At 38.4% G+C, this 24,676-nt stretch overlaps 1 protein-coding gene across 3 annotated transcripts; it reads right to left on the bottom strand.

Annotated features, from left to right (window-relative positions):
- Positions 1-582: 582 nt before the first annotated feature.
- On the bottom strand, positions 583-20,119 carry LOC125278933 (tumor necrosis factor alpha-induced protein 2-like). 3 transcript variants are annotated; one of them, XM_048208346.1, is made up of 13 exons: positions 19,992-20,119; positions 18,077-18,268; positions 17,605-17,757; positions 16,913-17,492; positions 16,689-16,803; positions 16,297-16,419; positions 11,337-11,431; positions 11,154-11,249; positions 10,864-10,990; positions 7,239-7,364; positions 6,977-7,132; positions 3,765-3,886; positions 583-3,648 (listed from the first exon to the last, which is right to left on the bottom strand). In XM_048208346.1, the coding sequence occupies exons 1-13, from the start codon at positions 20,011-20,013 to the stop codon at positions 3,471-3,473; spliced, it is 2,085 nt and encodes a 694-aa protein (XP_048064303.1). In that variant the 5' UTR covers positions 20,014-20,119; the 3' UTR covers positions 583-3,470. The 3 variants fall into 3 exon arrangements, with proteins under 3 accessions (XP_048064303.1, XP_048064304.1, XP_048064306.1); XM_048208347.1 differs by having other exon boundaries at positions 16,913-17,474; XM_048208349.1 differs by lacking the exon at positions 19,992-20,119 and adding an exon at positions 17,851-17,896 and having other exon boundaries at positions 18,077-18,214.
- Positions 20,120-24,676: the final 4,557 nt, after the last annotated feature.

Here is a 24,676-nt window from a genome sequence, read left to right as displayed (position 1 = left end):
GCCAATGGGGTAAGCAAAATAATCTTAGTCCAAACTGAAAACAAGATTATATAGCTTATTCTTGGTTTGAAATAAGATTATTTTGCTTACCCCATTGAATTAGCCAAGCTGTGTATGAAATATTGCAATCCACACAACATGGGAGACATGAGAGTTCAAAAGAGGACAAATTGTTGGTGCGCATATCACTGGCTCATCTGTGACCAGGACAGCAAGTCTTTGTGATGTATTGAGAGCTGGTATTCAGGGTAATGCTGGCAAACCACATCATAATGGAACTAAAGCCAAGTTCAGACTACACGATTTTCAAAGTAGTCGGGTCACTGTTCTTTTCACACTGCATGACTATCTTGGCCAGCATTCAGTCACTGCTGTGTTCACACTGCACAATGGATCAGAGGCAGAAGTTTTCACACTGCATGACTTTACAATAGGAAGAATCGCAGACAACTCTGTCTGGCAAGCAAACTACGTTTCACAACCAAACACACGCGAGACGTGACAAGGAAACAACGCGATATCACGCGTGCAAGACCGGAGTTCTCACATGAGACTGGGATTATTATTAAAAATGGTAGCGTCTGCGATTCTCTCAGATCGCGTCTTTGCTCATTCACACTGCGTGATTGTCACTCGCGTGAATGAGCACCGATTTGCCTGTGATTTCGGGCATTTGTCGGCTATTTCTCAAAACCTGTCGGTGAGACAAAATTGGGGCTAAAATTGTGCAGTCTGAACTCGGCTTAACTGTTGACGCAAGAGGAATTTGTCTGAAAGGGATGTAACCTGGATTGTATCCAAAAAACATAAAACCACAGCTACCCAACTCACTGCAGAATTAAATTCACACTTCAACCTCCTGTTTCCATCTAAACTGTTCATCAGGAGCTCCACAGAGTCAATATTTATGGTCGTGCTGCTATAGCCAAACCTTTGATTCTCATGCCAATGCCAAATATGAGTTTCATTGGTGCTAACAGTGCAAATCTTGGACTGTGAACAATGTGAAACATGTATTGTTCTCTGATGAGTCCACCTTCACTGTCTTTCTCAAATCTGTGGGAGTTACAGTGTGGAGAAGACCCAAAAAGGGTTAACACCCAGTGAAGCACGGTGGTAGATCAATGATGGTTTATGCTGCAAAATCATGGCATTCCCTACTGTGCATCAATGCCAAGGACTGCCGAACCATTCTGGAGGACCATGTGCACCTGATGCTTCAAACATTGTACCCTGAAGAGGGTGTCGTGTATGCATGATAACGCACCAATACACACAGCTAGACTGGTGACAGAATGGTCTGATGAACATTAGGCAAGGCAATTTTATTTGTATAGCACATTTCATACACAATGGTAATTCAAAGTGCTTTACGTAAAGAAGAATCAAATACATAATAATGGAATGCATAAGAAATAGAAATAACAGCAAAAACAGAGAATTCTGCTATCTGGATGGAAGAGCTAGGAAGTTTCATGGAGTTTTTTGTTGTCTGTCAGAGCGGATCTAAACAGATCTATCCATCAGAGCGGATCTAAATGGATCTTCCATACACGTCATGACTGCTGTCTAGCTCTACCTGTTAAGGCACTTCAAACTGATACACAAAGTTTCAATCTCCCCTTTTGCCAAGACACCTCAAACTGCGCCACACAGTCCCAATCCCCCTTCCGGAGATAGCTTAACTATGCAACGCAGTTAAAATTTCCCCTTTGGAAATTTCCTCTTTGGAAAGTGTCCTGACTGTAATCCAGAGATATCTTAGCCATGCACCACAGCTCATTAAAGTGAAGTTGGACATCTTCTATATCATGAACAGTCACCAGATCTGAATATTTTTGAGCCACTTTGGAGGAGCAAGTCAGAAAATATTTTCTTTCACCAGCATCACATAGGCCCCGTTTATACCTGGTATTCAGATGCATTTTGGTCGATGAGATCACAAGTAGGCAATGCTAAATACAGGTGTAAATGGGGTGTAAAATGTTTTGAGCTTGTCCACTTTCTACCACTTCCAGAGGTAGTTGAAAACTCATTCGACCGGATTGCTCTTTTATAGTGTAAACCATCATGTGATCGAATGTGTTCAAACAGCCACAAAAGACCGCCTGCTCTCCACCTATTGGCCTAATGCGTAAACATTATGGGAAACTCGCTAGCCAGACAGGATTTAAACTTTGTTGGCTGAAAACCCAAGTTTGGTTTGAAGATGAAAAATTTACCAAGCACAATGTTCTTCACCATTCCTGATTTCTAACACACACTCACAGCAATCGTCTGGTCTTGTGGCTGTCAGAGCAGAAACGAAAGCTGATACTCTCTGTGCTGTTCTGTTGTCTCCGGTCAAGTTCATATGTAAATTGTGCAAGCTTATTTTGTTCATTAGATTGAAAGATCTGAAAAAATCAATACATTAACTCGCCAATAGACCCTCCCCTTGAAGAAATCAGTATAGAAGTGGTGGGAACTGTACAAAAGTGACAGATTAAAACACCAGATGTAAACGGGTATGGGTCTTCCTTGTCTACTTGTGATCAGATCGACCAAAATGCATCTTAATACCCGGTGTAAACAGGGCCCTAGTGACCTGGACACTCTTCTGGAAAGGAAATTACTCAAAATCCCTCTGGTCACTGTAAAATACACTGATCAAAAAAATTAAAGAAACACTTTGAAAACACATCAGATCTCAATTGGGAAAAATATCATGCTGGATATATATACCCCTACAGTGGACTGAATTCAAAGACACCCCGAAAATAAAAGTGAAAAAATGATGCAACAGGCTAGTCCATTTTGCTGAAATTTCATTGCAGCAACTCAAAGTGGTACTCAGTAGTTTGTATGACCCCTACGTGCTTGTATGCATGCCTGACAACATTGGGGAATGATGACGATGGATGGTGTCCTGGGGTATTTTCTTCCAGATCTGGACCAGGGCATCACTGAGCTCCTGGACAGTCTGAGGTGCAACCTGGTGGTGTCGGATGGACCGAAACATAATGTCCCAGAGCCCTACAAATGTCCCTATTTGTAGGGCTTTGGCAGTGCTCATCCTGTTCCTCCTTGCACAAAGGAGCAGATACCGGTCCTGCTGATGGGTTAAGGACCTTCTACGTCCCTGTCCAGCTCTCCTAGAGTAACTGCCTGTCTCCTCAAATCAGTTTCATTTCAGTTTCATTGTCCAACCCTTGTATGTCTAGATATTTTCTTGTATTTAAACATACTTGTATATGCGTTTATAGATTGTAAGAATAATGCTTATATTTAGGGGGGGAAAGTTTTCAGTTAAATGCTGTTAATAGTAAAATATGCAAAAATATGTAAAAAGTATATAAAGTATATAAAAATGGTCAGACAACCTCCATTGGACCACTTGAGATGGACTATGCCTATGTTCTTGACCTTGGTTTTAAGAGACATGTAAAATCATTATAGAAAAACTTTAAAAGAATAATATCAATGAGTTCTCAGTTGCAACTGTTGTAACAGAGAGTGTCCTGTTTGATGAGTACTTTAGAGAAGAAGGCAGGGGAAGACTCAGTGTCCGGCCTGCTTCTGTTTTCACTCAAACACGCTTCGATGCTGCACAGATCTGAGCTTGAAAGGTTGTTCTTCAGGTTCAGGACAGCAAGAATTTGCTGCTCACTAGTGGAGAATGACAACAAAGATCATTGATGAAACAACTCTAAAGCTATGGTTATGGCTGTGGCCTAGTATCTGCCTCTCAATAAAATAATCTTGCCCGTTCACATCTGACTCACCTAATGTCAGGATAGTCTCTTGCCAGAGTCGCAATGTCAAGTTGCAAACTCCCAAGATCCTGCAGTCTCAGAATCTCTGATAATTTGGGCAGTATTTGACAGAGCCATTCCTTGTTGGATCCCTAGAGAAGAGAATGGTACTTGATTTAGAAAACTTATTTAAATGTGTAAGAAGTATATTTGCAGTGCTTTTATTTTACACAAACTACTTCTGCTTTCCCACAATTCATTGTGCTCTTTCAAACAAAGAATAGTGAAAAGAAAACGCATTAAATGGGTTCATATTTTGTCTGGGACTCAATGTCTTATTGTGTCTAAAACAATACAGTGGATATAAAAAGTCTTCACACCCCTGTTTTTTTTTTTTTTTTGTGATGTTTTGTGATGTAAACATTATTAAATGCCACTGAAAATCAAACTGACACATTTCAGAGAGGTAAAAAAAAAAGCTTGGAATAACTGTGCATAAGTGTGCACACCCCTGAACCACTGAAAACATTTAAAGCACCCTTTGATTTTATGACAGCACCCAGTTTGGTTAGGCACTATCAGCTTGGCACATATTGACTATTTAAATATTTTCCCACTCTTCTTTGCAAAAACGTTCCAGATCTGTGAAATTGCAAGGGCATCTCTTCTCTTGTGCATGGCCCCCCATAGATTCAGGTCTGATCTCTGTCTTTGCTATTCCAAAACGTTCACATCATTCTTTCCTGAAGCCATTCTTTTGTTGATTTGCATTTGTGTTTTTGTCATGGTGAAAGGTGAAAGTTCTCTTGACTTTCAGCTTTCTAGCAGACTCCAGAAGGTTCTGTGTCAAAATTGACTGGTACTTGGAGCTATTCATGATTCCCTCCACCTTCACTATAGCAGTTCCAGCTGGAAAAAGCATGATGCTGCCACCACCATGTTTCACCATGCTGTGGCAGATATTTAAGAGTTAATGAGTGAATCATTATTGCTGTGATTTTTATGTTTCTAGCATGTTATATGTTTGGCAACAGTTCTTTTAACCCTGCTTTTTGGAGTGTGTAGCTTTTCATTTCTTAAACAACCATGTAGGAAGACACATATTGGCCATATTCCAGGATGACAATGTCAAGATTCATCAGGCTCAAATTGTGAAAGAATGGTTGGGAGGGAGCATGAAGAATCATTTTCACACATGAATTGTATTGACAATTGCAAGAGTCAAACACTCTGTAAAGTCTCCTCCAGCACATCCCAAAGACTTTCAATAAATTTAAGAGTCTGGACTCAGAAGTGCCAATTCATGTAAGAAAATTATTCTTCATGCTCCCTCCCAACAATTTATAAATCAATATTTTCAGACAAATCTATTGTATTGGATGCCAAAACATTTTAACATTTAAGTTTATACAAACCTGATTCCAAAAAAGTTGGGACACTGTACAAATTGTGAATAAAACAGAATGCAATGATGTGGAAGTTTCAAATTTCAATATTTTATTCAGAATACAACATAGATGACATATCAAATGTTTAAACTGAGAAAATGTATCATTTTAAGGGAAAAATAAGTTGATTTTAAATTTCATGGCATCAACACATCTCAAAAAAGTTGGGACAAGGCCATGTTTACCACTGTGTGGCATCCCCTCTTCTTGTTATAACAGTCTGCAAACGTCTGGGGACTGAGGAGACAAGTTGCTCAAGTTTAGGAATAGGAATGTTGTCCCATTCTTGTCTAATACAGGCTTCTAGTTGCTCAACTGTCTTAGGTCTTCTTTGTCGCATCTTCCTCTTTATGATGCGCCAAATGTTTTCTATGGGTGAAAGATCTGGACTGCAGGCTGGCCATTTCTGGCCACTTCTTCTACGCAGCCATGATGTTGTAATTGATGCAGTATGTGGTCTGGCATTGTCGTGTTGGAAAATGCAAGGTCTTCCCTGAAAGAGACGACGTCTGGATGGGAGCATATGTTGTTCTAGAACTTGGATATACCTTTCAGCATTGATGGTGCCTTTCCAGATGTTTAAGCTGCCCATGCCACACGCACTCATGCAACCCCATACCATCAGAGATGCAGGCTTCTGAACTGAGCGCTGATAACAACTTATCTGAACACAGAGATTGTTCCAGATTCTCTGAATCTTTGGATGATATTATGCACTGTAGATGATGATAACTTCAAACTCTTTGCAATTTTTCTCTGAGAAACTCCTTTCTGATATTGCTCCACTATTTTTCGCCGCAGCACTGGGGGAATTGGTGATCCTCTGCCCATCTTGACTCCTGACTCCTCTTTTTATACACAATCATGTTGCCAATTGACCTAATAAGTTGCAAATTGGTCCTCCAGCTGCTCCTTATATGTACATTTAACTTTTCCTGTCCCAACTTTTTTGGAATGTGTAGCTCTCATGAAATCCAAAATGAGCCAATATTTGGCATGACATATCAAAATGTCTCACTTTCAACATTAGATATGTTATCTATATTCTTTTGTGAATAAAATATACATTTATGAGATTTGTAAATTATTGCATTCCTTTTTTATTCACAATTTGTACAGTGTCCCAACTTGTTTGGAATCAGGTTTGTAAGACAGAATGTAAAACTATGTGAAAAAAAGCATTTAATAGGCTACTCAGAGTAAACTCAACTACAAGCCAATTATAATTAGAATATTTAATTATACTTTTAAGTACATCTCAATCAAGGAAAATCTGGCACCAAGCCTATTAAATTATAGCCATTCATTGTTATTTTAGTTAAGCAGGGTTCAATCAGGTCGATTTGGGAACTGTGATTAAACACGCATGCACAAACACAAACATATTTCCTTTCCTTCTTGTTTTTCTACATTAGGTACTTTTGAAACTTTCTTAAGCACAAACTAAAAAAAAATAATTTAATTTAAAAACCTTTTTTTTTTTTTTTTTTTTTTTTCCTTATAGTATGATTCACAAAAAACAGAAATGTAGAGGAGAGAAACTAGAGGTTTCTGAGAATCCAAAACATAATGACAACCACATGTGTTACTCCACATTCCTGTGGCTTCCCTGAACGTTCCAGAAAGAAGTTGGATTGTGGAAGATATGATTGTGGAAAATATGATGATTTGTATATTTATGCTCTATTCAAATGTGAATGAAAATGTAGAGTATTTTTCTGTGCATGTTTTGGTTGCATGTGAGTGTTTTTTCATACTGTACATGCAAATGTGTGGGTCTGGATGTAATCTCACCACTTTGGCAAACACAGAGCAGATTTTACTGTTGTCGTGGCGAATGAACTCAGCAGCTGCTTCTTGCTGTTCTTTGTCCTTCAGTTTCAGTTTTCTCTTCATCATTCGTCTCACATACTCTACCATTACTTCTATATGCAGCTCGGCCAGCAGTTCCTATACACACACACAAACAGACACACAATCTCTAAAGATTATATGTCTATTTGCATCATATTATAGAATTGTTAGCAATAATATTTTCAGCAAAAGTGATTCTGACCTCTCGGCAGACAGGCTTTAGCTCTTTGAATTGATCCATGTTTTCCTCAAGCGCCTTCATCAGATCCTCCACAACTTCACAATGTCCAGCAAACCAGACTTGAGTCCACAGCTTACGGTACAGCGGCTGTACAGATAAACAAGTCTGGTTATTGCCAAAATGTAAGATTTAATTTAAGATATTTAGAGTAAATAAGCATCACAAACATGGAAGTAAATCACATTATGTGATTTATCTAAGTACAGACACTTGTGTTGACCCTGGAACAATTTTCCTTAAAGGGAACCCCTGATATTAAGACTTGTATGGGTTAATATAACATAAATTATGTCTCTTATTGAAATATGTAGTAGAAAACCCATGAGAGATTTACGTTATTTAAAAAATCCACATCGTTTTATACATATTTTGGACAATGGACATTTTTTTTTTTAGTGCACAGTGCGCTTTATGTTGATGACGTCAAATGGTTGCTCTCGGTGAGCTACTGACACTGTCATATTGCTATTTTAACCGCAACACAACTCGGAATATAATATACGATGCCACATTGTGCGCTTTTGGTTGTAATTTTCAGTCGAAGGGCAAGAGAAGCAATGCAAGTCTTTACTAGTGATATAATAAGAAGAAAAAAGAATGGGATGTTGTGATAAATGTGGACGGGAATAAAACTTCCCAAAGAACTGCGTCTTTGTTCTCTTCACTTTTGCCCTGATGACTGAGGCTTTTAGTAGACCACAGCTTCTGAAAGAGCTTACAGCTGCCGATGGATATAAGTGTGTGCTTTAACCAAATGCCGTTGTGGAGACTGACGAGGGCAGCCCATAACACATCTCAATTAAGACAGTCTCAGACTGCGCTGTGATGCACGAGAAATCTGTGATCACATAAAACAGCAGCATCTTCTCAGCACGTTTAACTGTATGTAATGCATTCAGGTGACACAGACGATTTTTGCACAGCTTCGATGTTTTCATCCTCAATAATGTTGCGCTGTGGTTCAAATTGAAAAGTCTGGTCATGTTTTAAAAGGAACCCCGCAGGTATTAAAGGATTAGTTCACTTTCAAATAAAATTTTCCTGGTAATTTACTCACCCCCATGTCATCCATGTCATTCATGTCCTTCGTTCTTCAGTCAAAAAGAAATTAAGGTTTTTGATGAAAACATTCCAGGATTATTCTCCTTATACTGGACTTCACTGGCCTCAAAATGGTTGAAGGTCAAAATTACAGTTTCAGTGCAGCTTCAAAGAGCTTTAAACGATACCAGACGAGGAATAAGGGTCTTATCTAGCGAAACGATTGGTCATTTTTTGGAAAGAAAATGTAAATGTATATGCTTTATATAAACAAATGATCACCTTCCAAGTGGTTCCTCCAAAAACGCACTTTCATATTCTTCAAAAAGCTTACGCTGTATGTCCTACACCAGGGGTCATCAACTATATTTGTCCAAGGGCCAGAAATTTTCACTGCAGACACTGTAAGGGCCAGATACTCGTAATATAAAATAAAATTCGAATTGTATCCTAATATGTTATTATTTGATATACTAATTCTAATTCCAAATTTATGTTATTTTTTACATATTACCTGTACTGCTGCAAGCCACCAGGGGGCGATAGCGATATTTTAGGCTTCATATTTGTGAGGCTGTCAAGCTGTCCATCACTGTCAAGCAATTGTGCGCAAATCCCAGGCAAGGAAAATTTTGACATTTGTGAAAAAATGAGCACGTGAAACAATAAAAGATGTTCAATGAGAGAACGCGTTTATCGTCATTCTTGACTGAAGGCAGGCTATGGCACAAGCTACTTTTCAGAAGGCTTTTTTTTCCCCGTTAGATTTAAAAATAAAAAACGGTTCTCATTCCGCCTTGAATAAGGCCGGCGACACACTGGCTGCGTGAGCGTCTCAGCTGCGTGGCGTGTCCGTTTTTATTTCGGCTCCCATATTTAACTATTAAACAGGTTGGAGTTTGCACACTGAGACACGCGTCTCAGGCGCGCTCGAGCCACGCAGAAAACGCGTGCATGCTAGAAATAGAACCGACGCGTGTTCCAGCCCTATCGTTCCAGCAACGGGAGTGTTCTCTGGCTAGAGCGCAGAACAGCGGAGTTTGTATGGACCGAAGTGCCTGTCTGAGCTTGTGTTTTGTTGCTTTGACATTGTGGAAAATAGAATAATAGAAACAAAATGTATTAGCATTTTTACCCGTTATTATCAATCTAAATTAATCTCGTTTTTAATTTAACTTAATTTCGTTTTTCTTTATTTAAATTTAGTTTTTTCTTTATTTAAATTTCGTTTTTCTTTATTTAAATTTAATTTTTTCTTTATTTAAATTTCATTTTTTCTTTATTTAAATATACCCTTACTGTGCCAATTTGTTAGTCAGAAAAATATTAGACTACCTTAAAAGTATTGCTTAATTTAACAGACCTGTGTGTGTGCGTTTTATATCACTAGTGCAGTGACCGTTCTCGGAGCATAAGCCGCTTCCCGCTCACGCTGCTCTGACTGTAGTTTACTAAAAGTTTATTAATTCTGAATGTGTCGCGTCTCGCGTGTCCATCTATATTGCACCAAATGCGACACTGCACTCCCTTGTGAAGTCGATTGGATGAACGGTTCTCGAAATAATAAAAATGCAAACGGACATAAAGACACATATTCCTGCCTTTATTAGAGAGAAAAATATGTTCAGCCCCTCTCTCCGAAGCTTCGAATAGTCGATGTTCGTCAAAAAATGGTATTGGGACCAGCCCTAAACTTTTTCCTCTTACAAGGCTATTCCTGAATTCAGTATTATTCTGGGGGCCGGATGGAATTTTCTCGCGGGCCGGATTTGGCCCGCGGGCCGCCAGTTGACGTTGCATGTCCTACACCTTCCCTATTCTACTAGGTAGAAAATTAATAATCCTGGAATGTTTTCATCAAAAACCTTAATTTCTTTTTGACTGAAGAAAGAAAGACATGAACATCTTGAATGACATGGGGGTGAGTAAATTATCATGAAATTTTATTTGAAAGTGAACTAATCCTTTAAGACTATGCATTACTAGATTACCGTTGCACCAAAACATACAGATAAAAAAGTATCAAAGTCATCAAGGCTAAATTGGAGAGAACAAAGACGCAGTTCTTTGGAAAGATTTATTCGTTCACATTCATCACAACTTCCCATTCTTTTTCCCTCTTCTTATAAAGAGGGAAAAAGCAGTAAAGACTTACATCACTTCTCTTGTGGCTCATCGACTGAAAATTACAACCAAAAGACGCACAATGTGGCATCGTATATTATATTCTGAGTTGTGTTGCGGTAAAAATAGCAATATGACAGTGTCAGTAGCTTAGTGAGTGCAACCAATTGACGTCACAGACAAAGAATGCACTGTGCACCTAAACAAAATACCGCCGCCCAAAATATGTATAAAACGATGTGGATTTTTAAAATAATGTAAATCTTTTGTGGGTTTTCCACTACATATTTCAGTAAGAAAGATCCTACTTGGATAAATCAAAGTTAATTTGCTGAACTTTTCATTGTCATATCTGAATAAAATTTTCTAAATACTTCCTAAATTGGTCATCAAATTAAATATGTTTCTGTTGTTTACTAACCTTCAGTTCTGTGTGAATTCGACTGAGGAAGTATTTGTGACAGATGTTTTTGAGGTCTGCTAATGTGGACAGGCAGGCGGTTCTAGTGTCTTCTGAGAAATTATGTTCTGGTCTTTGTACATAATCCCTGATGATATAGAGAAATAATGGTCACTACAATTTGCTAAATGATTGTATTTTGTGAATATTACATTTCTTTAAGTTAAGCAAATTATAAATAATTACATTAAGTTGTAATGGCATATTCAAGTGGTTTTAAAAAGACAATATGAAAAATCAATTAAACTCACCTAAAGTGGTGAATGTCAACCAGATTAGCACTGAGAATTTTAGTAATGTTTTTGGGTTTTCTTTTGACAAGTTTCTCCAGACTTGTTTTATAGCTACTATTTGGGGAAAAAAAGAAAAAAATTTAATTATAATCATACCAATACAATGCTGGAATGAGACGATGATTGTGACTAGTGATTTACCTTGTTAGAAAGCTTTCTAGCTGAGTTAGAAGACACCAGGCTTTACTTTCAGAGCCTAAAAGTGCTTTGACGTCACTTACAGTTATATCAACAAGCTATAAAACACAAATAGCGACACACATTCAATACAAAGCTGGAATTCTGACCAATTTGTGCCGAACATTCATGTTGGTGTGAACATGCCTTAAGACAAAAGAAAATAATATGCACAACTGTAAAAAGTACTTTTCAAATTTAAATTAAATTGCAATAAGTCAAATTTAGCTACTAGTTTTACATTTAATTGAGTAAAAATATTCATTTTAAATAGCTCTTAGAGTACGTCTCAGGTTGTGTATGTAAACCGGTTCCCTGAGAAGTGGAACTACGAACTTGGTCGCTATGAGGAACGGCATCAGTGTGACCGGTGTCTGAAGCATGTGTAAACACATGCCAGTATTCATTGGCAGATGGCAGTCTGTGCACCTGAGTTACATTCTTTTGTTATCAACTCTTTTTCTTAAGCAGGGGTGGATCTACCGGGGTGACAACTGCCACCCGACTGCCCCCTGATCTGTCACATATATAAAATAAAAATGTACGCAGTGTTTCCTGTGCCTGCAATTCAAGCATACCACAAAATAATGGCAAGAAAACACGTCTTTCCTAGCAGTTTACACGTGCATGCAGCTTCATTAACAAACAGGGCCGTAACCACAATAGGTCCCTCCCAATAATTAGATATGGCCAAATTGTCCCCCCAATATTTGATATTATTGATGCTGCCCTGCTGCACTCCATTATGCACCCCTGTTTGTTGTTAGGATGGTAATTTTCTTCCTTTTTGTATTATTTCACCAATCCTTAAAGGATTAGTTCACTTTCAAATAAAAAATAGCCAAAGCTTTACTCACCCTCAAGCCATCCTAGGTGTATATGACTATCTTTAAAAAAGATATTTTAATAAATATCCTGACTCATCTGAGCTTTATAATGGCAGTGAATGGGAAACAATGAGTATGAGCTGAAGAAATTGCTTCTATCCACATCCATCCATCATAAATGTACTCCACATGGCTCCGGGGGGTTAATAAAGGCCTTCTGAAGTGAAGCGTTGTGTTTGTGTAAGAAAAATATCCATATTTAACAAGTTATGAAGTAAAATATCTAGCTTCCGCCCGACCACCTTCTGTATTCAAGTTACGAAGAAAGTGTAAACTGGCGTCGCGCAAAAGTTGAATAGGGAAGGTGTAGGACGTAGTGTAAGATTTTTGAATTATAAGAGTTTTACACTTTCTTCGTTTGTTAAATACGGAAGGCGGTATGGCGAAAGCTAGATATTTTACTTCATAACTTGTTAAATATTAATTTTTTTCTACATAAATGCATCGATTCGCTTCATAAGGCCTTTATTAACCCCCTGGAGCAGTGTGGAGTACGTTTATGATGGATTGATGTAGATGGAAGCACTTTCTTCAGCTCATACTCATTGGTCCCCTTCACTGCCATTCCGAAATCCAGCAGATCGCCTGAGCCGATAAAGAAGGATTGAGAAAGCGAAACCCCTTTCTCAGATTCCTCTGCCAGCTCAACTTTCAGGTTTTCAGCTTTCAGGCCCTACAATCGGATCCATCTGAACGCGTGCGCTCCACTCCCAAGCAAACAACGCAAAGATTGTGAGTATCCTCAGGTGTCGTAAATCAAGGACACGGAGGCAAGCCCTTTCTAAAATTCTTGCTGCTTGACAAAATTTCTTCAGAACGCACTACAAATTATTCAGGAGTGCTCCATGTATGATATCTCAGACTTCCGCCTGCCAATGATTACTGGCATGTTTACACATGCTTCAGACACCGGTCATGCTGATGGCGTTCCCCCATAGTGTCAACACCGAGACGCAGCATTGAAATTCCTCTTCAAAAGGGAACATATCCCTCATAGTATTACTAAGGCCGGGACACACCAAGCTGATGTCAAAGAACTAGCGGCGATGAAAACTGAATGTGCATGTTGTCGCCTGACAAGATGTAATATAAGTCTAAGGTGTCCCCTGAATGTGTCTGTGAAGTTTCAGCTCAAAATACCACATATATTTTTTTAAATTAATTTTTTTAACTGCCTATTTTGGGGCATAATTAGAAATGCGCCGATTCAGGCTGCAGCCCCTTTAAATGCTCACGCTCTCCGCCCCCGGAGCTTGCGCTTGCCTTAAACAGTGCATAAACAAAGTTCACACAGCTAATATAACCCTCAAAATGGATCTTTACAAAGTGTTCGTAATGCATGCTGCATGTATGCGTCGGATCATGTGAGTATAGAATTTATTTGGATGTTTACATTTGATTCTGAATGAGTTTGATAGTGCTCCATGGCTAAAGCTAACATTACACACTGTTGGAGAGATTTATAAAGAATGAAGTTGTGTTTATGAATTATACAGACTGCAAGTGTTTAAAAATGAAAATAGCGATGGCTCTTGTCTCCGTGAATACAGTAAGAAACGATGGTAACTTTAACCACATTTAACAGTACATTAGCAACATGCTAACGAAACATTTAGAAAGACAATTTACAAATATCACTAAAAATATCATGTTATCATGGATCATGTCAGTTATTATCGCTCCATCTGCCATTTTTCGCTGTTGTTCTTGCTTGCTTACCTAGTCTGATGATTCAGCTGTGCACAGATCCAGACGTTAATACTGGCTGCCCTTGTGTAATGCCTTGAACATGGGCTGGCATATGCAAATATTGGGTACATATTAATGATCCCGACTGTTACGTAACAGTCGGTGGTATGTTGAGATTTGCCTGTTCTTCAGAGGTCTTTTAAACAAATGAGATTTATATAAGAAGGAGGAAACAATGGAGTTTGAGACTCACTGTATGTCATTTCCATGTACTGAACTCTTGTTATTTAACTATGCCAATATAAATTCAATTTTTAATTCTAGGGCACCTTTAACATTTTGAATATCAATCATACTGATCACTTTCTTCACTTCAGTCGACTCATGTTACTATGAAAATATTCATGCATTTGAATGCTCAGGTAAAACTTAGAACAGCCTTCTTTCTGTACCGTCTTGACTTATTTGCTCGCTTTCATCACTTTTGCTCTTATACTCGTGCACTGACTCGTTCGCTAAGCTGAACAGCCAATCAGAGTTCTCGCTCACCAACGGCCCGACACCAATTCTACATGTTGAATCAGACAAAAAAAAAAAAAAACTGGCGGCATCCGACTAGAAGCAACGGTGCGGAACACACTGAAAAAAATAATCCGACTAACTCTCAAAAATGTCCTGACGGCAAACTGTTGGCTTGGTGTGTCCCTACGGTGGCCCAGTAGTGCACAACACAACGAAATTAAAAAAGCAAACATAAGTTCACAACACAACGGAAACAAGCCACAACACAACGAAATCGAGCCACAACACAACGGAATAAAGCCACAACACAACGGAATAAAGCCACAACACAACGGAATCAAGCCACAACACAACGGAAATGCTCCCGACCACTAGGGGGCTCTCAGAGCTCGGTAAAGTTAGTTTTCCTTCCTTGCCACTGTTCTATAGAGTCGGCAGTAATATCAATACCACGATTAGTTTAAACAGTATGTAACCACTGCATATCGACATGAAATATTAATTCAATATCACCTACGTGCAAAATAGCTTCATATTTAGGCCTATACTTGTGAATGATTTGACGCGCTACCACGGCGCATGATGAAGGGAACGTCTGCCAATCCCACTAAGTGGTTAAAACGTATAATTTGTATTCATTAAAATTACTTTTAACATTTAAAAACAGACATATTCAAATTCCAAAGCTTGTCAGTATTACCAACAGGAACTAACAACCTTTGGAATTTGAACATGTCTGTTTTTAAATGTTAAAAGTAATTTTAATGAATACAAATTATACGTTTTAACCACTTGGTGGAACTGGCAGACGTTCCCTTCATCATGATTCGTGGTATCGCGTCAAATCATTCACAAGTATAAATATGAAGCTATTGTGAACGTAGTTGATTTTTAATTAATATACCATGTCGATATACAATGCTTACATACTTAAAACTAATCATGGTATTGATATCTTTGTAAAACTGTCGACTTTATAGAACAGTGGCAAGGAATAGTAATATTACCGAGCTCTGAGAGCCCCCAAGTGTTCGGGAGCATTTCCGTTGTGTTGTGGCTTGATTCCGTTGTGTTGTGGTTTAATTCCGTTGTGTTGTGGCTTTATTTCGTTGTGTTGTGGCTTGATTCCGTTGTGTTGTGGTTTAATTCCGTTGTGTTGTGGCTTTATTTCGTTGTGTTGTGGCTTGATTCCGTTGTGTTGTGGTTTAATTCCGTTGTGTTGTGGCTTGATTCCGTTGTGTTGTGGCTTGATTCCGTTGTGTTGTGGCTTATTCCGTTGTGTTGTGGTTTAATTCCGTTGTGTTGTGGCTTATTCCGTTGTGTTGTGGCTTTATTTCGTTGTGTTGTGGCTTGTTTCCGTTGTGTTGTGAACTTATGTTTGCTTTTTTAATTTCGTTGTGTTGTGCACTACTGGGCCACCGTATGTCCCGGCTTCAAAGTGATAGTTCACCCAAAGATGAAAATTTTGTCATCAATTACTCTCATGTTGTTCCAAACCAATAAAACTCCTGTTCATCTTCAAAACACGAATGAAGATATTTTTAATGAAATACAAGAGATTTGTGTCCGTCCATTCAAAGTCTATTCACACAAAACTCCATTTGAATTGAGTGGTTTAATCCAAGTTATCTTCATTTGTGTTCCAAAAATTAATGAAAGTCTGAGTAATTCATGAACGAATTTTCATTTTTGGGTGAACTAACCCTTTCAGTATAGTAATCAGGTATTTTACACCCCTGAGGAAATGATTCAAATTCAGGTCTGACTTAATTTGATAATCCCAAAATAGATGGTTAGACAGTGTGGTTAGACAGCCCATAACCTACTGGTAAAACATCTGCAGCAAGGTTACTGGAGTAGTATCCATCCACGATCTCTGGTTCGATGCCATCACTCCATTTTTTCACTTCTTTCTCAAGAGCGGTGAATAACCACTTTCTGACTTCATTCTAATCAGAGAAAGTAAAAATTGGCAGCAGTAGATATGGAAGTAATTAGAATAGTATCTAACACTCTTTCTACACCAGATGCGAGAAGCACATCAGAGTTAAATTTATGATGTACTCGGAAACAGAACAAATTACTTGTTCATTCTGAAACGTCCAGTTTTGGCAGCCTCAAGACGTGGAGGAGCCAAGTGTAGACAAATCTCTTATCTTGTGCAATTGTTATTTTGAAATTTTGCTGATTTAATCAATTGCTAATAATACTGAATGACCTCTTTGTATGAGAAGTATTGTTCCTCCAATCTCGTAAGATCTTCTTCAGGTAACAAAGGTCCAAGTGATGAATTGTTGATGTGCTCCTCTAGTTCTTTGTGCTTCAATATATTTCTAAAAACAAAAACATTAAAGAATATTAACACATCTGAGTGTCTGAATACTTAATAATTTATAATAATTGAACATGCTTGTAAAAATGCTATTGCTAATATGCCCTTACTTTGGGTAGTAATCCACAATCCAACTCAATATATAGAGGCAGTCCTCAAAATCGACACTGGCTCTGGCGAGCTCCTGGAGTCTGGTGGAGAAGGTTTGATGGTAGAGCTGAGCATATGTTCTGCAGATGTCAAAGTCTGGTGGGTAACATTCTCTCAGATTTCGGACCACTCTGAGCAGATCTTTTTGGACTTGTTTGCCCATTCGACACACCTCTCTCTTCAGGGAGGTAGAAAGCTGGTCTGCTTTATTCTCCCGTTTTTCTGCAGTCTTCATTCGTTCTTCAACGACAATCTTGAGTAGTGTCTTGATCTGTCTGCACTTCACAGGACTCCATATTGGATGTTCATCCACAACTACTTCATTCCAGCATCTGTCCTGTGTCTCCTCTTGAAATATTGAAGCCAAAGCACTCTTGAGGGTCTCCTGATTGTCCTCATTGAAAGAGTCATGGATGGCCATCTTCAGTCGCAAAATCTCATGGGACTCATCTTCTGCCTTGACCACTTCATTTGAACCAAAGAGACGGTCATCAGCTTCCAGATGCTTCTCATTGAGGTTCCCTATGAAATCCAAGCCCACTGCAGTGTGTGAGGGGACAAATCATTTCTATTTACTTATCAATATGTAGCAGAGGTTTTTAAAATTTCTGTAAAACACCTGTAAATTGTTAAAAACTTGCATCTATTGTACCTGATGGAGTTTCACAGGATTTTGTATTCCTCTTCCATCTCATTAAGAATACATTTTTCATTTTGTCTGATATTTTGATTTTGTGTTTCTGACATTCTTCTTCAGGATCATCAGAAGAATCTCCTATGCCTTCACTGGTATCAAAGTCAACTTCTAAAATATAAAACAGAAATTAGAAGATTAGAAACTTCCCCTGTTTTCCCAGAACAGAAAGACTATAAATTTGTAAAGCTATATGAGCTCAACTGCTGGTGTATTGATGTTCTGCTGCAGCTGGTTTGTTCACAGTAGGCTACAATACAATAAAAGTACACAATCATGTATAAAATGGTGTTTATAGTGCTACAAATTGCTAAATGAAAATTCAAACTGAGCTTCGCTAATTTACAGTTTCAGAAAAGAACAATGACTAGTAATAGAAGAATGAAAGTAAAAGAGGAAAAAAAGACAAAAACACATTGTCCTATTTTACCTAACAGAGCTGTAGGGGTGAGAGGAGCTTCAAATTTTGATTTTCTCTTGAATTTATCTTTCAAGAAGTTTTTCATTTTAATTTTTTGGGGTATTTTGAGTCTGTGCTTCTGACATTCTGCTTTAGGTTTTCCAGGACGAACAGCTAGGCTTTCATCACATCTGATGTCTTCAACGACTTCAAGGTCTTCTTCTAAAAGGAGAAAGAAATCAGAAACAACCCTCATATCTGAATATTTGGGTAGAAATCCCCATCAAAATATCATGTGGGGGTTGTGATAAAGAAAGCAAACACCATGCATCACTATGGGAAGCAGAAAGTGTCTGACTTGACTGTTTTCAGCTCATCCCGACAGTAATGGAATGTTCCACTAATCCATGATGGGGGGCATGCATTTGCGCAGATGTAATAATAATGTCAAAACTTATCCTGACCATATAATATATGAAAGAAAAATGAATGGTATATATGATTTATAGAGGCTTCTGGGTATTTGTTGGGGCCCCCTCTTTCCCTGGGCCCTAAGTGGCCACTTACCTCACTTATTGGTTAAGTCTGCACCCTGAAAATAATCACTAGGATTGTCCCAATACCCAAACTTGGGGTCTTAAATAATAAAATTCAAAATATGCAAATAAAGCTCTAAAAAAAATACTGCAAATGCATCCCATTGTGTAAAGTTATACTCACTTGCGTTCTTTATGCCCACTTGAACACTTTGGGCCAAACACAGGAAATACAGTACGTCATGTAAGTAGACAAGTGCTCAGGTGCAAAGAACACAAGTATATATGGGACTGTAACTGAAATGACACCTAGGGGAAAGTGGGGTGAGTTGTGCCAGTTTTTACTCAAAGTGACTTTAAAGTGAGACCATGGCAGTAATGCCTTCAACTTAAGAATGTACATATATTTCAGGATGTGGTGCATGCCTGAGAACAATAACTTTGGATCTGAAATAAATTGTTTCAGAAATATAGCTTTTGGAAAAAAAGTGGTCTCGTGGCACAACTTGCCCCATGGTGCGGGGTAAGTTGTGCCTTTGGGGAGAATACGTAGGGTAACAAATCACCCCACTCTCCCCTACCCTAAATCACTATTCCCTGTGATGTGAATGACAACAAGTGAGCAAAGCTGGACACTTAAGTATTCTCCAGCAGCTCGCTGTTCAATGTTATGTCATTATAGGATTGAATGCATGCTATCGGTGTCCATTATGATGCACTTTATAAGATTAGGCTATGGGGGCTTTTTCAGGCGCATCCTGGGTATTGGGACAGAGCCACTGTTTGCTAATACCATAAATGAATGACTAGTGCTGATGAACTATTGCAATATTGCCCCTTACTCCTCTTATGAAACAGATTTTTTTTTTCGTTGTAAACTGAAATAGGCCTTTAGCTCACTCCAAAATAAATATTTAATGGAAAACATGTTGATGATTATCAGTTTTTACAAAACGTCAAAACCACATCTGGTTTAATGCGATTCAAATGCGATACTTTGTAACGTCTTGTTGCGGTCTGACTCCGCTGCAAACTAGTAAATAGGCTAGATTTGTACCTAAAGTAGTTTCTGAACCAAATTTTTCAAGAAATGAACAAAAATATACAGCGAGAAAGAACTCAACACCCTGGATGCAATACACCACATCATATGCAAGCGCGTTCATACTGTAAATCACGAAAGATAAGCTTAGAAAACTGTATTTTGCTTTCCTTCTTTGTCGTTTTTTTTCTTCATGTTGAAAAAGTTAAGTTCAGTAATACTCGCCGTATGGGCGTATATAAACAGCTGCAGTGGCAAGACACGAACGCGTAGTTTTTCTTTTTTATTAGCCTATATTTTATGCACTTTTCCATAGATTTGTATTCAGCATCTGCAGCAGAGGCAGAATATGCCAGATTTGTCTTACCTTTCACTCTCCTAAAAGCCATTATCCAAAATAGAAAGCGGACTCGTCTTTCAACTTTAAACAGTTTGAGCCCCTCACAAATGTTCAGGGGCGCCGAAAGGGGTGTAGGGGTTAATAGTTAAAACAGCCCATCTTGTAGTTTTGGTTAAAGTGATTCGATTTCTAGTTACAATAATGGATGATTCTCTATAGATAAAGTTGACAATTCTTATTTTTATGGAATATTGCAGTATTTTATTATAAATTATGTATCCGTGCCCATCATTATTTTATTTTATTTTTTAAAATTCATATGTCCTCGTACTCTTTAATCAAAATACATCTTCCCAGCTAACAATGAGCGTTCTCAGAACTTTGGCTAACATTCTGGCAAGGTTCTATGAAATTTATGAACAAACATTATTTCAGTAACATTAACAGAGCATTTATAAATATTTTCAAAAAACATTTATGCAGGGAACATGTTTTTTCCTCCTTTTTTCCCCCTCTGAAACGTTTTAGTTGGATGTTCTGGGTTAGTTCACCCAAAAATTACTCACCCTCATGTCGTTCCACACCTGTAAGACCTTCATTCATCTTCAGAACACAAATTAAGATATTTTTGATGCCAGCAAGATAATTAACACTTTCAGAAAGCTACTAAAGACAGTTCATGTGACTACAGTGGTTCAACCTTAATGTTAAAAAGCGATGAGAATACTTTTTGTGTGCCAAAAATTTTTTTTTTTTTTTTAAATTAAAAAATACTTTATTGAACAATATCTAGTGATGGGTGATTTCAAAACACTGCTTCATGAAGCTTCGAAGCTTTACAAATCTTTTGTTTTGAATCAGTGGTTCGGAGCGTGTATCAAACTGCCAAAGTCACGTGATTTCAGTTAACTAGGCTTCATCACGTCATAAGTGTTTCGAAATTACAATGGTTCACCACTGGGGGGCGTGACTTTGGCAGTTTGAAACATGCTCCGAACACTGATTCGAAAAAAAAAAAAAATCATAAAGCTTTGCACAAAAATATTCTCGTCCAGGGACGTGCACAGGAATTTTGAGGGGCAGTTGCTCTGACCTAAAAAAAAAGGGCACTCCCCTACCAATCCCCCCCCCCCACCCTGAGAATAACGTGGTATAAGCTGAATAATTGACTCCGCTTTGAGTCGTGACCGAATCACCACTTCAGATGTGCATTATTTTTCTAATAATTCATCGGCCGTCGTCAATTATTCCTTACTTGAATCACAGCTTAGTGTTTTGACATCGCCAACCCAAGTGCATTTTACCTCAAACTTGCATCTAGTTAACTTTCTAAAGTAGCAATCGCTTCTCGGGTCGACATTAACACACTGACAAAATTATATTCAGAATTAAAAATATTTTTATACCACTTTTTAATATGTGATTGTGTAAAGGTTTTCACGAGATACCAACCTTTCGCGAACTTGCTTCCAACACTCATTCTCATGGAGGCGCGGTGTGCACGGAGGGGAGGGGCTGTGCGCGCGCGAGTATGTGAGACAGACGCGTGAATGAGAGACGCAGGGAAATGAAATGCAGCTGAACGTTTGCTCTATGAAAGACATTGACAAAGACGAAAACTAAGGACATTTAATCTATAATTTTATTTTAGTTAGTTTTGCCAAACACACATTACAGTTTTGGTTAGTTATCGTTTTTTTTTGTAATGCCTCGTTTTTATTTTTATTTCAGTTAACGACGATGTTTTTTCCCACCTAGTTTTCGTTTTTTTCGTTCGTTTTCGTTAACGATTATAACCTTACTCACCTTTCCGACAACGTTAAGTCGTCTCACCCGACAACCGCGACAATCTCCTTCTAGTGCCGCTCATGCAGGCTCCGCTCAGGTGCCGGTCGCGTGCAGCGCTGCAGCCACGTAAACAGAGTTTGCCCTTCCCTTACTGACTTTCACTTTCGGTCGGGTGCCCGAATATGGAAGTGAATGAGGCTTTGCGTTTTTTTTTTTTTTTTTTTTTTATCTAGGCCTACGTGAAATTCTGCATCCATTGTACGATTTTTTTTTATTTTTTTCCAACTCGGAAGGGCAACATGAGTCGAGAAGGGCATATGGGCAGTTGCCCGGGCAACCTGAGCAACCCCCCTGTGCACGTCCCTGTTCTCGTCACTTCATAACATTAAGGTTGCACCACTGTAGTCACATGAACTATTTTAAATATGTCTTTACTAACTTTATGGGCATTGAAAGTGTTAATTATCTTGCCTCACTGAGCCATCGGATTTTATCAAAAAGATCTTAATTTTTGTTCCTAAGTTGAACGAAGGTCTTAAGCCCGGGATACACTGCACGATTTTTGGCTGTCCCAGATGAAAGATTGCCATCGTGAAACAATCGTGGCGATTTCTGTGATTGTGGCTCTTAATCGGTGGTCCTTTTGTCGTACAGTGAGAGAGGTTCGAAGATGGCTGTTTTCCCGGTCTTGCGACCAAAGATAGCCTACAATAGTTTTCTGACAGTGTCAGAAATTCAGCATGATCAACGAACAGAGTTGTTGCTGCTACGACCATCATCTACTGACCAGCCAATAAAAATGCGACATGGTGCTAAAACTTAAAACTGCTTAATTCAAGCTCTTTTCCCTTCTTTTGCCGCTTCCTTTTTATTTTCAGCACACATAAAAACTACAACTGCCAAAGTGTGGTTAAACTTTTTTTGTTTACCACTAGCGCATGCTGAAGACGTTTTATATTCCTCTATATTGCATCGTAGACTACCGCCCTGTCTAAATACCCACACTTGCGGTCTTGGCCACTGGAGAGCTCGTGCACACGACAGGAAGCAAGTTGCGCAAGACTGTCCCATGTCTTAAAAATGCCCAAGTGCAGTGCACACTAAACCCACACTATCTTGAATACTGCTTCTGAGTGAGCAGTATTCGAGGCTAGCGTATTCCATCATGCATTATGTTCGGGAACTCACGTGCCCCGAAGTCACGAGATGTCAAGGAAAACATTTGACTGTAAGTTAAATTAATTATATATTGCATATAATTTGGTAGTAAAATATAAAGTGTTGCACATTTTATTGATGCAAAGATGAGTAGGCTGTGTGTATTTTGTACGTCATTTGCAACTGCAGAAGCACCACAATTTTAAAAATTTCTTCTGTTAGTTACATAGCGACCACTGAACAGACATTTAGAAGTGTATTTTAAAATGCAAAGTATTGAAAATAATAATAATAATAAAAAAGAAGAAGTTGTAAACACTTGCATTTTTTTGCAAGACTGTAAGTGTGTCCCATCGGGTAATCAAAAGTTCTAGACACACTTGCAGTCTTCACGAGCAAAATACAGGAAATACGTCATGTAAGTAGACAAGTGGTCAAGTGCAAAGACCTCAAGTGCAGGTATTTGGATAGGGCTTATGAGTCAACAGGCGTCATCATCGTACATCTACATGCATGTCGTACCCAAGTTTAGTAGATCCACGTCGCACAGTGTGATAAAGTAACGATCTTATAGGATTGCTAAAATCGTGCAGTGTATCCAGGTCTTTACGGGTGTGGAACGACATGAGGGTGAGTATGTAATTAATGACAGAATTTTCATTTTGGGTGAACTAACCCTCCACCACTGTCAAGGTCCAGAAAGGTACTAAAGACATCGTTAAAACAGTCGCCGTGACTACAGTGGTTCAAACTTAATTTTATGAAGCGACGCGAATACTTTTTGTGCGGAAAAACAAAACAATAACATTTGGAACATCTGCTCAATGATGTAAGCGGGAATCCCCAGAGAGCGATCGAGGCGCCCCAGTGCAGAGCCAGCGCCTGGGAAAGTTCATCTCTGTCGCTGTGCTAAGCGATGGGGGCGATCTAGGGCGCGAGATTCGCAGGGTCAGGGCGGGGATACATCAGAGGAGAAAAGACCATGACTATCACAACTTTCATTCCATGACAACGTTAAAACTAAATTTTATTCAGCTGCTATAGTTGAAATACATTTACATTGACAGCAAAGGTACAAAAAAACCCACATATAACATACTCTGACAGTGGGATTTCTTTATATTTACCAATTTGCATTGAAGACTTACAGTAATTGATAGTTTGTCTGTGAATATGCTGCATTATGAAACATACATGCATCGACAGAACATTTAAATAATTGTCTTTATTTTCAGAGCTTTATTGCGTATATGTTATGAAAACAGTATCAGCTAACACGCTAACTTCATCCACAATGTATTCCTACAAGCCACATGTTTTCTCTCTTGCTCTCTGAATATATTACAGTTGCTTCCCCCAGTCGATCCCCTGCATTCAATTCAGTCACTCCACACATTCATTCAAATAAAGCTAAAACACTGTACACTGAGAGATAAATATATATACACCTTTTCACATTTGATTTTCACAGGTTTTCTCAACTGATTATACAATGTTAGTGCTCTAAAATCATCAACACATCCATCTGAACACATTGTGATGTTTATCGTATTGTAATACGTCACTGATTAAATACAAATTTGCAAATATATTATTCTTGACCTTAGTTTTTGGGAACAGTGTTAACCATCTGAGAAAAACTAACAGAATAACACCACTAAGTTTTCTTAATAATAAATACTATATCAATACATCAATAATATTATATAATATTAATACTGATTACGCGTCACAGTCAGAGGTGTAAAGCGTACCTGAAAACCATA

The sequence above is a fragment of the Megalobrama amblycephala genome, linkage group LG11, assembly GCF_018812025.1.
Source record: "Megalobrama amblycephala isolate DHTTF-2021 linkage group LG11, ASM1881202v1, whole genome shotgun sequence".
Classification (NCBI taxonomy): domain Eukaryota; kingdom Metazoa; phylum Chordata; class Actinopteri; order Cypriniformes; family Xenocyprididae; genus Megalobrama; species Megalobrama amblycephala.
This window is presented reverse-complemented; position numbering and strand designations above follow the sequence as displayed.